This window comes from Panicum hallii, chromosome 6 (assembly GCF_002211085.1).
Source record: "Panicum hallii strain FIL2 chromosome 6, PHallii_v3.1, whole genome shotgun sequence".
Lineage (NCBI taxonomy): Eukaryota > Viridiplantae > Streptophyta > Magnoliopsida > Poales > Poaceae > Panicum > Panicum hallii.
In genome coordinates, this window is record NC_038047.1 from 37,081,582 (window position 1) to 37,097,568 (window position 15,987).

Consider the following 15,987-nt stretch of genomic DNA (forward strand, 5'->3'; position numbering starts at 1 on the left):
ATCATAAAACGTATTTTATGTGTGACTTTCTTCATGAAACCATTTTCCATTTTATGACGAGCCAAAAAAATCAAAAGAACTTTCAAATCCACATGGCCATAGGCCCACTAACCTAGCTTAGTGACGAAAATAAATGTCACAAATTATCAAGCCCAACTCAGGCTCAAAATTAGTGATAAAAATAAATATCACAAATTATCACCATAAATTATCGCCATAGCTAAACACCACAGATCGAATCACGAGCACCACGTGCCACTGACGCGGACGCCACATGGCAGTGACGTTCATCCAAGCCGGCAAATCACATGGCAAGAAAGGCCCACAGCCCTGTCCAATTTTTAAGTCCCAATTTGGCCCAATTATATATGGGCCAAGCCCAAGTAACAATTAATACAGTTGAAAGAAATTTATACACCGTCAACACGATTTCATGTCCATATCTATCAAAAACCAGCACACACATTAAAGTACAACACACATCTATTTCTGATTCTAACTTGATTAACTTTATACTCTGACATTTGAATTGCTCCATTTGTAATCAGCCAGCTTCGAGCTTTCAACTGCACAGTTCGAGCTTTGAGATTTGATTAGGATGGCATGTGGCCTACAAGAAACAAAACTCGAAAAATAGTTTGAAGGGCATGAGAAGTTGCAACTCCAGGATTCAGCTCCAGTGCACCACCACTGCACATGCACAGAAAACTAAAAAAAATTGAGTCACAGTTAGATGTAACATTTCTCAATGATATAGCTTTTCAAGAATATATATAACAGCCAGAGATGTACATGAGAAGTCAAAAGTAAGAAAAGGAATCAGTTTCACTCAGTACTCAACATGAAAAGAAATCCAACAGACCAAGCCCAAAATCATGACAAAAGGCATCAGTTTCACTCATGCATGATGGCTTTCTATTTCCAGCTCACATCTCAACACATATGAAATGAGCACGATTATCAACTCAGTAGTTCGATAGGAAAAATAGAGAAGCCATTTGCAAAGAGTAACTGAGATAGAAGAAATTAGATTCCGCGGGAAGCAAAATTGTCTCCATACGTGAAACCATGCTTTATCATCGTGCGATTTGCAGAAATCAATTCTATCTACCAACCAAACCTAGAAACCAGCATCGAATGCCAGAACATTTTCATCCACAATTTGATCAAGCTATTTGCATGCAAGAAAGGTGTATTATTAATTTAATCAGCTGAACTCCTTGTGTCAAAAAAAATATACATATTAGTCTAATCTAGTGAGGCGGTGGTGTAACCTTCAAACACCGTACAAACATGTAGAACGGAATAGTAAGAGGACTAAAAGCAACCTTACAGTTTCTAAGTCAGTTGTAAACTAGTTCTACACTTCAAGTAGTTGATCAAACATCAAACTTAGTTTGGCTCTGCACATTTTGAACATGCAATACAGGAAGCGAACTCAAACTGAGCATTAGTACAGACTAGTGGTTTTCAAATTGGATTAAATCTATGGGTGAGTCTTTGTCAAAAGAAAATCTATAGGGTGAGGTCTGCATTGCAATTTAGGACAGCAATCATATTTCAAAATGAGCACTGCGATCTAATTACAAGCCAGATTGAAGATATAAATCGCATTTACCTCTAGGATTTGCATCCCTCAGCATATCAATCAGCCTGTCCACTTCAATGGTCTTCTTGAGGGATTCTTCGGGAGCTTTATCAGCTGCGCATATAGAGTGCTCCTGTTTAATGAAACCATAAGTCCTTAATTAGTAATGGTAATGTTCTCTACTGACTTCCACGTTAAAGTTCAAGATAGAAAGATACACCCTGATGACTTCAGGGTAGTATTAACATTAAGGTATACCTAACATTACACACAAATTTGCGTAAGCAATTCAGCACCTAAAAGTTATCCTATCGGATGCACCCAAAGAGACATTTCATCGAGCATCATGGATGCGTACCTGGTGGCAGCGGTGCCTACTCAGTCGTGAAGGTGGCCAGCAGCGCTGGACGGCCGTGCATCCGTGTCCTTCCTCCCATGGGCAAGCAAAACAGCCGGCAGGCAGGAAGATGAGGCTGTCGGGCGGCGGACGCAGTCTGCGGCGGCATGGAAGGCGGCGCGGACAGACGTGGGTCGGGATAGAGCAGAGCGCGGGTGGGGCCGGCAGGTGGATCTGACGCCGACGAGCGCTGCACGGCTGCGAGCAGCACCTCCAGCCAGCCCCGCTTGCCGCGCAGCTGTTCCGGTCGTTCCGCTTGACGAGGGCGGTCCGCGGGGAGGTGGCGCGAGCACCAGTCCAGCGTGGACGCCAGCCATGGGCGGAGGGACCAATGTGGCACGGTATTGCTTGGGCAATGCTTTGGCCCAGCCCAAGAAGGGTAGTAGGGCTTAAAAAAAAAAATTTACCTGCTCGATAAAGGAAAGGTGGGAGAAATAATATTACTTAAGAATATTTTTATCGTGTGGATACCTTCTATGCTGCTGTAGATTCTATCACTACAGAGTTTGATCATCGCTTTAATAAGCTATCTTCAGAGTTGCTTGTGTGTTTTGCTTGCCTTGATCCAAGAAATTCATTCTCTAAGTTTGATGTGGATAAGCTTGCTCGGATTGCAGATATCTATCATGAGGATTTCTCTTTTGATCACCGCAAGACTATAAAAGATCAACTAAGAACTTTCATTATTCATGTGCAAAGAGTTGAAGAATTCAAGGCTTGTTATGATCTTGCTAGTCTATCAAAAATAATGGTTCAACTTGAGAGACATATTGTATTTTTATTGGTCTATCGTCTCATTGAGTTGGCATTATTGTTACCAGTGGTAACCGCAACGGTTGAAAGGGCCTTCTCGGCTATGAAAATTATTAAGACTGAATTGCACAACAAGATGACCGATGGATGGTTGAATGACTTGATGGTGTGCTACATAGAAAGAGAAATATACAAAGGACTTGATCTTCAACAAATTAAAAAGACATTTCAAAATAAGAAAACTAGACAAATGCAATTGCCTAGGTCTCCTAGACCTAGACGTAACTAGAGGTATTTTTTATTTCACAAGTTTAACATTTTTTTATAGATTTCACTAGACAAATGCAATTGCCTAACTCATATTTATTTATTTTTTCAGATTTAAGAGCTATGTAGCCTAATGTAAATGGATAATGATCACGATAACCTCTTTATAAGGTATTTTCCGCTTTCATTGTATATTTCTTTGATATTAGTTGGTCTAGATTGTGTTGTAAATTTTATCCTCTTCGCGTTAGCAATACCTTAATTTCGTCGCGTCCTCCGCCACCGAAGCCAGCGCCGCCGCCCAGCCCCGCGTCAGCGCGCCGCCCTCGGGCCACTCGACCACCGGCGGCGGGGGCGCCGGGGAAGGGGAAGGGGAGGGATTTGTCGCCGCGACGGCGCCGGCACCGGGCTGCGACATGGCGTGGGGCGCCACCGGAGAAGTTAAAGGATACCGGTGATGTCTAGAGCAGATGAACACGTGTATCTCAAAATTTCTAAAAGTTTCTTCGTAATAATTAAAACTATCTGAACTTTCGACATTGTATAGGATCAAAATTTTCGATATTGGAACGAAACTTCCGATGAATAAAGTTCTATACAAAAATTTAAACTAAACTCGAAATTGCAGAACCTAACTAAAAGAAAAGTTCACCACTGATGTTAGGAGACCTCTTTAAGTGTTCTTTGTAAACACAATAACTTAAGAACGTAGATTAGAATAAAATAAATTCTATATCAATAAGAACTAAATAAGCATAATGAGCAAGAGATTTATTTCTTGAAGTTCACTTCCACTAAGAAAGTTACATCTCCGTTGAGGAGCTCACAAAGAGCTCGGTCTTTCTTCAATCCTTTACCTTACTCAATCAATCACAAAGGAGAATTGAGTCACTTATAAAATCCATAAAGGATGGGTGATGCAAACTTTCCAGAACGCACACACACGAGAGAATGCTCAACTGGATGACGCTAACATCTAGAAGCAAGCTTCAAGAATAATAAACGCGAATCGATGGATGAAGATGCTTCAAGTGATCTTGAGATGAACTTGATTGCCTTATCACTCAAATGCTCAAGCCTCACACTTCAATCTTGGTCTCATCCACTCAAATCAACTCAAGGATTAGCTCTCGAAGGGATTGGGAAAGTGTTTTGGAAGCTCAAAGAGGTGTGTTCTTCGTGTTAGGTTAGCAGCATATGAAGGAGGGGCTGAGGGGGTATAAATACCCGAGCCTCAAAATCTAGCCGTTAGTGTGCTGGTTTCGACCCTATTAAAAACACAGCCGGCCGAGAACCCCCTATCAAAACTATCAAGCAACTTCCAGTACGGATCGGAACTTCCGACACACACTAAGTTAGCGAGAAAACTAAATGCACAAGTGTGTGATTTTATGTCCCTCTTGGATTGTTAGCATCTCAATTAAGCACTTTGATATCTTCAAGCTATCCATTCGCATCTCTCTTAATATTCCAGTGTTTCCTACACTCAAATTTTAAAATAAAAAAGTAAAGAACTTCTTTTGTGCTCCATCATTGTCTATCAACTAAATTGACGTCTTTTCACGCAAATATTTTATTTTATTAAATTTTAACCTGTCCATAGCTCGATAAACACATTAACACTTTAATTATGCATGTTATCAACACCAAAACTCATTTAGGACGGTGAGAATCTTCCCATTGTCGACTCCGACGCGGTCTCTGAAGATGAGATCACCGCCAACGCCGGCGACGAGAACGACGTCGATCGTGAGGCAAGGAGGGCCAGGAACAGGGCCCGCGCAGTTCGGCGAAGGAGGGCCAACGAACGAAGGCGATCTATGCATCGCGATCTTGACCCTGAGTTCGCCGCCGTAAGCGAGCGGGGTTTCAGGACTCCGGTAGCCAACATCGCCAGGGTGACGGCCATCCTCGAGCGCAGTCAGGATCCAGATATGCGTCAAGCTCTTCTTTACGCACAGAGGGCTTGGATCCAGCTGGATCAACACAACCCAGCATCCACCATCAGGGAGCAGCGCGTCGGCGAGAGTTGGAGCCAGGCTCACAGCCGAACGGCTGGCGGTCGCCCTCGACACCAGCCCGGCAACAACAACCCCCGCGGGAGCCAGGTCCCAGGCGAGAGGCAGCAGCCACCGCAGAGGGGTCACCCACGACAGGCTAATCATCGACTTCCTTCAGAGGACCTGCGCCAGCACATTAATGAAGGCCGCGACGCACGGACCGTGATTTCTTTCGGGCGCAAGACCCACGAAGAAGTCGAAACCGAAGGTACTGACTGTAGCGATCGATTCCCAGCTTTCTCTGCACGTTTCAGCAGCTACAAGTACCCAGAGGGCTTCAAACCGATCGGCATCACCAAGTACGACGGTAAGTAGGCCCCTCAGCAGTGGCTCCACTGTTATTCCACGGCCATTGAGGTCGCAGGGGGCTCGAACATCACCAAAGTCGTCTATTTCCCGATGGCTTTGGACCCTGCGCCGCTCACGTGGCTGGAGAGCCTCGACAACAACTCCATCGACTCCTGGGAACGGCTCAAGAGGGTCTTCATCGACAACTTCCAGGGAGTAATTGCTCGCGCAGGTACTCGTCACAATCTTGCTCAGTGTAAGCAGGAACGTAACGAGCTCCTGCGGTCCTACACGCGTTGCTTCTTCGATGTTCGCGCCACCATCGCAAACATCTCGGAGGATGACATCATTGACTGCTTTTACAACGGCATCACCGACCCGGGCATCTACAGAGATTTCGGGCGGAACAGGCCGAAGACTGTTGCGGGCCTTCGTGATATGATGCACGATTGGTCCGAACAGGAGGAGAAGATGCGGGAGCGGTTCCCGCGGCGCCAAGATAGCAATCTGAGGCGCTCAAAGACAGCTGCAATGACAAAGGCCAGCGGGACTTTTCGGGTCCACCCCGGAAACGTAAGCCAGATGACATCATCGCGGCTATGGATCGTCCCTCGCGAGGCAAGAAGTCGACAACGCAGGAGGAGTTTGAGAAACTCCTGCAGAAGAAGTGCCCATGGCACCCAGGTGCCAATCACGCCGCCATCGACTGCTACCATCTTCGAAGGACGTTCAGTTACTCCGAGGGTGGTAAGAAAAATAAGAAGCCTGCGGACAAAGAACCCGAGGATGACGATCACGACGACCAAGGGTGCAACCCGAAGTTTCAGGACGCCTCGAAGGTCGTCAACGTCATCTTCGGGGGAGACGAGGATTTTTGCTCTAGGCGGGACCAGAAGCTGCTTCTTCGGGAGATCATGTCCGTCGAGCCGGCGGTACCACGACCACTCCGCTGGTCGGAGGTCCCCATCTCGTTCTCTCGTGATGACCAGTGGACGAGCTTTTTGGAGCCCGGTAAGTTCCCCTTGGTCCTGGATCCTGTGGTGGCAGAGGTCAAGCTCACCAAGGTCCTCATCGATGGCGGGAGCGGGCTCAACCTCATCTTCGTCAGCACCCTGAAGAAAATGGGCCTGGATTTCAAGGACATGCTGGTCCCCAGCAAGTCCCCTTTCTACGACATCATCCCAGGTAACGCGGCACACCCGCTTGGTACGGTAGTCCTCCCAGTCACCTTCAGCACGAGGGAGAACTATCGCACTGAGTTCATCAAATTCGAAGTGGCTAACTTCGAATCTTCTTACCATGCAATATTGGGTCGTCCGGCACTCGCCAAGTTCATGGCAGTGCCGCATTACATTTATCTGCTTCTCAAGATGCCAGGACTAAGTGGAGTACTCACTCTCCGTGGTGACTTGAAGAAGTCGTATAACTGCAATCAGGAGGCGATCCAATATGCTTCGACTACTCGTGTGCCAGATGCTTCTGGAGAAGTACTCGCGGCCGTGCAACAGTTCTCCCAGACTGAGCTGGAGATCCCCTCCAAGAAGGCCAGCAAGTCGAGCATACAGTCGACTGATGACGTGGCCCTCAAGACGATCCAGCTCCAGGAGGGAGATTCATCTAAGACCGCTGTCATCGGCGCGGGCTTGGGTGACAAATAGGAACTCGCGCTCATCAGCTTCCTTCAGGCTAACCGAGACATATTCGCATGGAAGCTAGCGGATATGCCAGGGGTGCCCAGGGAGTTGATCGAGCATGCTTTGAATGTACACCCGAAGGCTACGCTCAAAAAGCAACGCCTGCGAAGGTTTGCCCACGATAAGCGTGAGGCCATCAAATGGGAGATTGCTAAACTTCTCGCGGCTGGATTCATTAAAGAAGTAATCCATTCAGAGTGGGTAGCAAATCCCGTTCTTGTAAAGAAAAAGAACAACGAATGGAGAATGTGTGTCGACTACACCGATCTCAACAAGCACTGCCCAAAGGATCACTTTGGGCTCCCGCGCATTGACCAGGTCATTGATTCGACGGCTGGTTGTATCCTTCTTTGCTTTCTTGATTGTTATTCAGGATATCATCGGATTGCGCTCAAGGAGGAGGACCAAATCAAGACAGCGTTTATCACCCCGTACGGGACATATGCTTACAAAACCATGTCCTTCGGGTTAAAAAATGCAGGAGCAACATACCAGCGTGCGATCCAGATGTGCTTCATGGATCAGCTGCACCGGAATGTTGAGGCCTATGTGGATGATGTGGTCGTCAAGACCAGGGATTCCGACAACTTGATCGCAGATTTGGAAGAAACGTTCAGCAGTCTGCGCAGATTCTGATAGAAGCTTAACCCAACCAAGTGCGTTTTTGGAGTGCCTTCAGGAAAATTGCTTGGGTTCATCGTCAGCAACCGGGGCATCGAAGCCAACCCTGTAAAAATTGCGGCCATAACTGATATGGGGGCTCCGGCCACAATCAAGGATGTGCAGAAACTAACAGGTTGTATGGCAGCCCTAAACAGGTTCATCTCCCAACTCGGGAAGAGAGGACTATCTTTTTTCAAGCTCCTGAAACGCCAAGACAAGTTCTAATGGACGGAGGAGGCCGAGCGGGCTCTACAAGACCTGAAAACTCACCTTCAGTCTCCTCCGATCCTTACAGCACCACTGCCGGAGGAGGACCTATTTCTTTACATTGCGGCAACAACCCATGTTGTCAGCAGTGCTATTGTAGTCGAGCGAGGCGAAGAAGGCCATGCGTTTGGAGTGCAGAGGCCTGTCTACTTCGTCAGCGAAGTCCTCTCCGAGTCCAAGGTACGATATCCAGCCGTCCAAAAGCTTTTATATGCAATCTTAATCACATCAAGAAAGTTGCACCATTACTTCGACGAGTACAAGATCACTGTGATTACGGACTTCCCGCTGGCGGATATTCTTCATAATCAAGATGCCACGGGACGTATATCCAAGTGGGCAGTGGAACTGGGAGCTTTGTCAATTGACTTCAAGCCACGCACCGTAATAAAGTCTCAAGCTCTAGTCGACTTCATGGCAGAATGGAGGGAGAACCAAGTATCAACTTCAGTCGACAAGCCAGAACACTGGACCTTGTATTTTGATGGGTCCCTCAAGCTCGACGGCGGCGGCGCCGGAGTTCTGCTTATTTCTCCACGAGGCGAACAATTGAAGTATGTCCTTCAGATCCTATGGGAGGTATCCAATAATGAAGCCGAGTATGAAGCCTTGTTTCACGGGCTTCGTTTGGCGATATCACTAGGGATCAAGCGACTACTTGTGTATGGCGACTCTCTTCTTGTCTTTCAACAAGTCAACAAAGAATGGGACTGCAACAAGGAGACGATGGATGCTTATGTACAGGAAGTGCGGAAGTTGGAAAGCAAATTTTCTGGCTTGGAGGTTCACCATGTGTTACGAGAGCACAATGTTGGTGCGGATATCCTGTCCAAATTGGGGTCAACACGTGCTTAAGTCCCGCTGGGAGTTTTCGTCCAGGAGCTCAAGCAGCCATCGATCAAGCATTGTCCACAGGTAACCATCGACTCGGGTCTCCAACAACCTGATTGAGAGGTTATGGTGCTGGGGGAGAATTGGCGAGAGGCCTTTATCGACTTCATTCGAGATCAAAAGTTACCAGCGGGAATTGACGCCAGGAGCGCGGAGGCGACACGCGTCCTGCGCAGGAGCAAGGGTTTCGTCCTGATTGACGGCAAGCTCTACCGGCGCGGCGCTCGGTTAGGAGTTCTCATGAAGTGCGTCACAAAAGAAGATGGCTACGACATACTGCGGGAGATCCACGAAGGTATTTGCGGTAATCACGCAGCTTCAAGAACGTTGGTGGGGAAAGCATACGGGGCCAGGTTCTGGTGGCCCACTGCAGTAACCAACGCGGAGGATCTCGTGCGCAGGTGCCAAAATTGTCAATTCTTCGGCAAACAGACTCATGTTGCAGCCCACAGCCTCATCACCATACCGCCATCCTGGCCTTTCGCTTGTTGGAGCCTCGACATGATTGGGCCCTTCACAATGGCGCCAGGCGGTTTTACTCACGTTCTGGTTGCTATCGACAAGTTCACTAAGTGGATCGAGTACAAGCTGATAGCCAAGCTCACACCAGATCGGGTTGTCGACTTCATCTCGGACATCTTGCACCGTTTCGGCTTCCCCAACACCATCATCACGGATTTGGGATCAAATTTTACGGCCAACCAGTTCTGGGAGTTCTGCAAGAACGCTTGCATTGAAATTAAATATGTCTCGGTCGCACACCCAAGGGCCAATGGACAAGTCGAAAGGGCAAACGGCTTGATAATTGACGGCCTCAAGAAGAGACTCTATGATGAAACTAGCAAGAAGGGAGACAAATGGATACATGAACTGCCACATGTCATCTGGGGGCTTCGGACTCAGCCATCCAAAGCCACAGGACACACGCCTTTCTTCCTGGTATACGGATCCGAAGCTATTTTGCCAGCCGATATCATGTGGAAATCCCTAAGGGTCGAAATGTACAGTGAAGGCGAGGCAGACGAGGCGAGGCAATTAGAGCTCGACTCTATTGAAGAGGCTCGCTGCACCGCTCTTGTTTAGTCAGCCCGATACTTGCAGGGGATCCGGCGATATCATGATCGCAACGTGAAGGAGCGGTCATTCAGTATTGGTGACCTGGTCTTGCGTCGCATTCAGGACGAGTCCGGCCTACACAAACTCAACTCAAGGTGGGAGGGCCCGTTCGTCGTTAAACAGGTCACAAGGTCAGGGTCATATCGACTACAATATCCCGAAGGCCAAGACGTTCCGAACTCTTGGAACATCCAGAACCTGCGCAAATTCTATCCATTAGAAGTTGCCCGGTGATAGCTGAATCCCCGGGGGCTTCGACGACTTTTTTCTCGAGTCAATTTGGAGGCCACGTGCCACAAGACTCGGGTTGTAAATATCCCTGTGAGCACACGGAGGCCACGGCCATGCACAGCTCTCATACAAACTGACTCCTCGCCATGAATTTTGCGGAGACTGCGGCCACGTTCATATCTTATCGACTTCATGTCTTGAAGGACACCTCGGCTCCGCTCATACCCTATAAAATTGATCTCCGCCGCGGCCTTGGATGGTCGCACGCGATAGCAGTCGCATTTACTCCAACAAAATTGATCCGTTCGACTGGTTTATGTCCAGCTTGTTGGCCAGGCTCGCATGATGAGCCACTTCGACTACATCTCGAGTCGCTGCACTCAGAGTAGTCCCGTCTTCTGCCCAAACACAGCAGACCCGCGGTGACGACCGCATCCGCTCCCAACAAGTTCAATCCGTCCGTCCGGATTATACCTAACTTGTGGAGCGTGCTCGCATGATGAGCCACTTCGACTACATCTCGAGTCGTTGTACTCAGTGTAGTCCCGCCTTTTGCCCAAACACGGCAGACCCGCGGCGACGACCGCACCTGCTCCTAACAAGCTCGATCCGTCCGTCCGAGTCCTACCTAGCTTGTGGCGCACGCTCACAGCAGGAGCGATTTTCGACTACACTCAGAGTCGTCGCACTCGAGGTAGTCTTGTTTTTCTGCCCTACGCACGGCAATTCCGCGATGATGCTCGCGTTCTTTCCTAACAAGTTTAGACCCGCTTGATCGAGTTGTGGCTAATCTGTTAGATGAGTACTAGCTACCCTTCGGGTCGTTGCACCCAGGGAAGCACCTACTACTCGAGCCTTGTAAGCCTGGATCCCAACTCAGCTAAGGCACGCAAACAAGTAGCGATATCAAATGCAGTATTTACATAAGGGAATGATTACTTGTCTCTCACACCCTAATCCTGCAGTACACTGTGTACAATTCGCTTTGCTACAGGTTGAGCATCTTGCAGGTACTCGTCGAATCATTCGTCCGTGCAGTCCGCTGCCATTCCCTGCGCAAATATGTCCAGCTGCGCGTTTGGCAAGAAGGATTTTACATACGCAAGGGCGTTGCTAACACACACGACCGGAGCCTCAGATAGGAATTTGAGCACTTTCTTCGGGGCTTCGCTGAGTCGCTCCAGCAGGGGCCGCGGGCTCGCTTCGCCTTCCTCTGAGGGATTCACCAGGTCCACCGGCTCCTGGGCGGCCCCCCTAAGGTCCTCCAGCTCCTTCCGCTGCCGCTCGTCCTTCTCGCCCAGCGCTTTGATTTGTTGCAGGCAGTCGACGAACTGTCGTTCAGTATCGCCGATCACCTTCTGTAGCCTTTCAACATCATCTGTACGGCGATACAACATATTCTTCACGTCAGTAAGCAGCTCCTCTTTGTATTTTATTATTTTCCTAAGCTCTGCGGCGAAGATATTTCAGCAACCAAGGGAAATTACTAAGGAAAAGTACTCAAGGGAAGCGGGGGCCTACCTTGGTGCGCCTTCTTCTTTTCCTTGAGCTGCTCCTGGTACTCCGCTCGTTGCTCCTTGAGCTGTTTTTGGAGCTCGGAGTTGGCCTCCTCGAGGTTTTTCAGGTCATTCTTGAGCAGCCAAGTCTCTCGAGTTCTTTCCTGTTTCAGTATATCAAGCTCTCGCTGCAGATAGCAATACTTCATCTTCTCTTCGGAGATGCGCTTGTCCAGGGCAGCTAACTCCTTCGCATCACTCACAACTGCGCTGAGCTTCTCCGATTTCCTCTAGGATTTGGTGATTACATGCTGCGCAAAAGGCGGAGATTGGGTCAAAACAGCTCATCAATATGCACAACCGGAACATTACTCAAGTCTTACCATGGAGAAATCGTATAGTTCCTTGAAGGTGCTCTTGAAGGTCTTCAAATTTTCGGCTGTCAACAAGGTGTCGTCCACCAGGACGGTGGTGATGATGTTCTTGTACTCCGGCCCGGCCCTCAGTACCTCATGGGGACCCCTCGAGGACTCTGCGATGTCTTCGGGCGGCGGTTGCCGGACATCTGCAAGTACAAAAGTTGTCAATACATTGCGCCCAGACCTCGGTAGCTGGCCGCGGGCGGATAAACGCTTACCTGTGCCATCAGTAGGAGCGGCATAGGGGCTTCGACTTGTTCTCCGCCACCAGCTTCGGCTTCGTCTTGTCGGAGCTCGGGAGGCGGCAAGTCGGGGAGCGTCGCATCTGCTTCAGGGGCCAGCTCCGGGGGTGCCGGTTCTTCAGGCGCCGACGGCTCGGTGGCTGCAGCGGCTGGGGCCGGTTCCACATCGGAAGGCTCAGTCCGGGTTGATGACTCTGGGGCTGCAGTAGCCGTGCCCGGGTCCAGCTGGAGCTGCGCCACGCTTGCAGCCCTGATGATGTCGAAGTCGTTGTTATACCAGCTAACAAGAGCAGGATATTTATGCGACCAGAGGTAAACTCACAGTGTAGACTTCTTTTTGGCGGCTTTTTTCATCCGCAAGGCCCGTCGCGGAATCCCTGTTGCTGGCGGCGAGGCTTGATCAGCCGATTGGGCGGTCCCCGCCACGGCAATGGTCACTGCCGCGATGGTGGATGGGCCTGTTTCCACCTCTTCGGGCTCGGTCCCGGGTGGCAGAGCAGGAAGACTACAAGTGGATACTGTCAGTACACAATGCTATTGACACTTGGCAACTCATCAAAACAGCAACTCAGTAACTGGAAGACTCGACTTCTTGCGCCTTGCGTTTGCGCACTACCCGACGACCTTGTGGCACCAAAGGCAGAGTTGTGGCCAATTCCACGGCTGGCCCGGGGGAGTTGTCCCTTCTCACTTCCCCTTCGGTGCCCGTTTCTGCCAGGGGGCTCCCGCCTACCGTGGACTCGCTACTGTGCTGGGCCGCAGCCGTTCGAGCCCTCTTTGCTTCGACAGTGGCACTGGGAAGAAGGTGGTCCGGCCGAGCGATGTCTGGCTGTGGCGGGTAGCTGCGGTACAACTTCGTGTGTCCCTGCAGAAGGTGCTCAGTTAGCATGGGCGAAACGGAACTTGTTCCATTATAAAGTAGTCGAACATTTACCAGCTTTGGAGGCTTCTGGGCAGTGTAAAGCTGCGGGACGTATGGGACTGCATCCACGTCCAGAAGAACTCATCTGACTCGACGGAGTGCGGCTTCATCTGTCAGTTCCTCTGCGCACATATGAGACGAATCTTCAGCGCCTAAGTACTCAAATCCAAGATTGTGGCGCTGTTGGATTGGTTGGACTCGGCGTTTGAAGAAGGAGAACATAACGGATGCGCCGGTCACTCCCGTCATCTTGAGCGCTTCTATGACTTCTAAAAGCTCCTCGATTTGATCCAGGTCCCCTCCGGTCAGTTCACGATTCCACTCTGGCCTCACCACAGGTGGTCTATTTGTTTTCCCAGGAAGCTGGGGGGCATAGTTTTCAATATAGAACCAATGGTTTTTCCAACCGGGGAGGTTGGAGGGGAATTTGTATGAAAGGTATCTTTCGCCGGTCTGCTGACGCAGCTGAATGCCGGCGCCCCCTACGACAGAAAGTTTTTTCGTGGTAGGCTGGGGTTTGACGCGGAAAAGGAAGCGAAATAGATCCCAGTGGGGTTCGATTCCGAGAAAGGCTATACAGAAATGGATGAAAATGGAAATATGGCAGATGGAATTTGGGTTGAGATGATGGAGCTCAAGCCCGTAATAATAAAGAAGGCCACGAAAGAAGGAACAGGTGGGGAGGGCCAATCCCCGTTCGGCAAAATGGAGAAATGTGACGATTTCGTCAACATTCTCCATAGGGAAAGGATCACGGTAAGAGGGGCGCCAGTTGACAAGGCTCTTTTCTTGCAGCAACCCCTCGGAAACTAGTTTGTTCAGATCGTTGAGGGAGCACTTACTGTGTGTCCACTCCGCGGTCGACGGCTGCGCTTCCTTCTTCTTTCCCTCGATCTCTGATTTCTTGGGCGCCATCTCCGATTCGCTCGCCACGAGATGCTCGGGGGCTGCGAGGAGAGGGGCGGGGAGATCGGGGTGGGGGGATTTTCTTTGGAGGGATGGCGGCGGCGCGTGGCTCTGATTAGGGATTGTGGTGGCTCTTGGCGAAATGTAGATTGAAAGCACAGTTTCCCCTACTGTTGTCGCGAGGTTTAATAACCAGCGGGGTGGGGAAAAGTTACTGTTTCAAAGATGAGGGGTCATTTGGTGGGTCGTTTAGATTGGATATTCGTTTAATCATTTTTTAGGGCTAATCAGCCCGAAAAAAGGGGTTTTCGAATTTCTGATCTCATTCCGTCATTTGCATCATCACTTTGGTACTTTCTCAGGGTGTCATTATTTAGCCTGCATGCCACGATTTTTGGACCCTTATCTCCAATTTTGTGGGATTTGGATTCAAGGCTCGGGGGCTGCGGGATATGTGGCATCGACTACTTATTTTTTCAAATTTCTTTGAAGGATAAGGAGGATTACAGACTAATGGGACTCTCAGCCTGATTCTCCGATTCAACCTAAGGCTCGGGGGCTACTGCATATGAAGTGCGATTTTTCAAATCGCACACCATGGTTAAAAATATAATTCGGGGCATGAGCACCTCATAGCTCGATGCAGCCAAGCAAGTACTCGAAGAAGGACTTCAAGACGAAGCTTCAGAAGAAGTCGAAGACTGCTTCGAAAGTACTCGATAAGCCTGCAGTACTCAGCTACGAAGAGCTTGGGGGCTTGTCAGACCCGGGGCCACCGGGCTGGGTACATAACGTAGTTTAAAGAGTTCTAAGAGATTAAGTTCGTCTTATCTCTTATTCATCCTATTTATCTCTTATTTATTCCGTTTAAATAGGAGATAGAGCTAACCGATACAGGGGGAATCTACTCGAGATATGTTCTGGTACGATTCCTTGGCTGGAGTTGGTTAGTATCTCTGTAACCCTGCCCTCTCGGATATATAAGGGAGGACAGGGACCCCTCTAAAAACAGAGGATCATTAGGTCATTCTACACCAAAGGGAATACAAATCACCATACAGGACGTAGGGTATTACGCTCCGTGCGGCCCGAACCTGTCTAAATCTTGTGTTCCTTGCACCTTCGAGTTCCTGATCTCGGCGTCTCCTCACCCAAAACTTACCACCTTGGGTATATCCCTCGGTGGGCAGCCGGTTAAACACCGACAAAATGCACTTTCAAGAAAGGGGCGCAGCCAGGGTGGAGGCGGATGGGGAGCGGCGGATATGAGAGGAAGTAGCTAGGGTCTAAGGAGAGGGAGAGAGAGGCTGAGAGGTGAAGGGGAGAAGTAGCTAGGGTTTGAGGGTTGTTGGCCAGACTCTTTTATACATCTCAGGCTCAATCTGAATTGTCGGACCAGGTTAAACGGTCAGGATAAGTTGGGCTTTAGCAGAAAATTAGCTATTACTATCATTTCGACCCGTTTAATATTTTTCTTTTCTTTTCTATTTTATTGCACTATTGTGAACTAACATACAAAATAATTGTTTTTATGTAGAGCAATAAATTTTTTATATGTAATAGACTACATATACTATAAAATTTTTAAGATTTTTAAACTGATTTACTATTTTCTATATATTAAATGAATTTCTACATAGTTACAAAAATTAAATCCAAATTGAACTACATGTGCACATAATAAGATTCAAAAGATAGCATAAAAATCATATTTAAACTCATATATTCTATTCTAGTCTGAATCCTGGAGATAGATGAAAAATCCAACTGTCTTCTAGAAACAATTC

The 15,987-nt window shown here is 48.7% G+C and overlaps 1 protein-coding gene across 1 annotated transcript; it reads right to left on the minus strand.

The window, feature by feature from the left end:
• Positions 1 to 443: 443 nt before the first annotated feature.
• LOC112898266 lies at positions 444 to 3,423 on the minus strand. Its single transcript, XM_025966622.1, has 4 exons — positions 3,263 to 3,423; positions 1,947 to 2,082; positions 1,619 to 1,721; positions 444 to 690 (listed from the first exon to the last, which is right to left on the minus strand). Exons 1-4 carry the CDS (start codon positions 3,421 to 3,423, stop codon positions 671 to 673), a joined length of 420 nt encoding a protein of 139 aa, XP_025822407.1. The 3' UTR covers positions 444 to 670.
• Between the last annotated feature and the right edge of the window lie 12,564 nt (positions 3,424 to 15,987).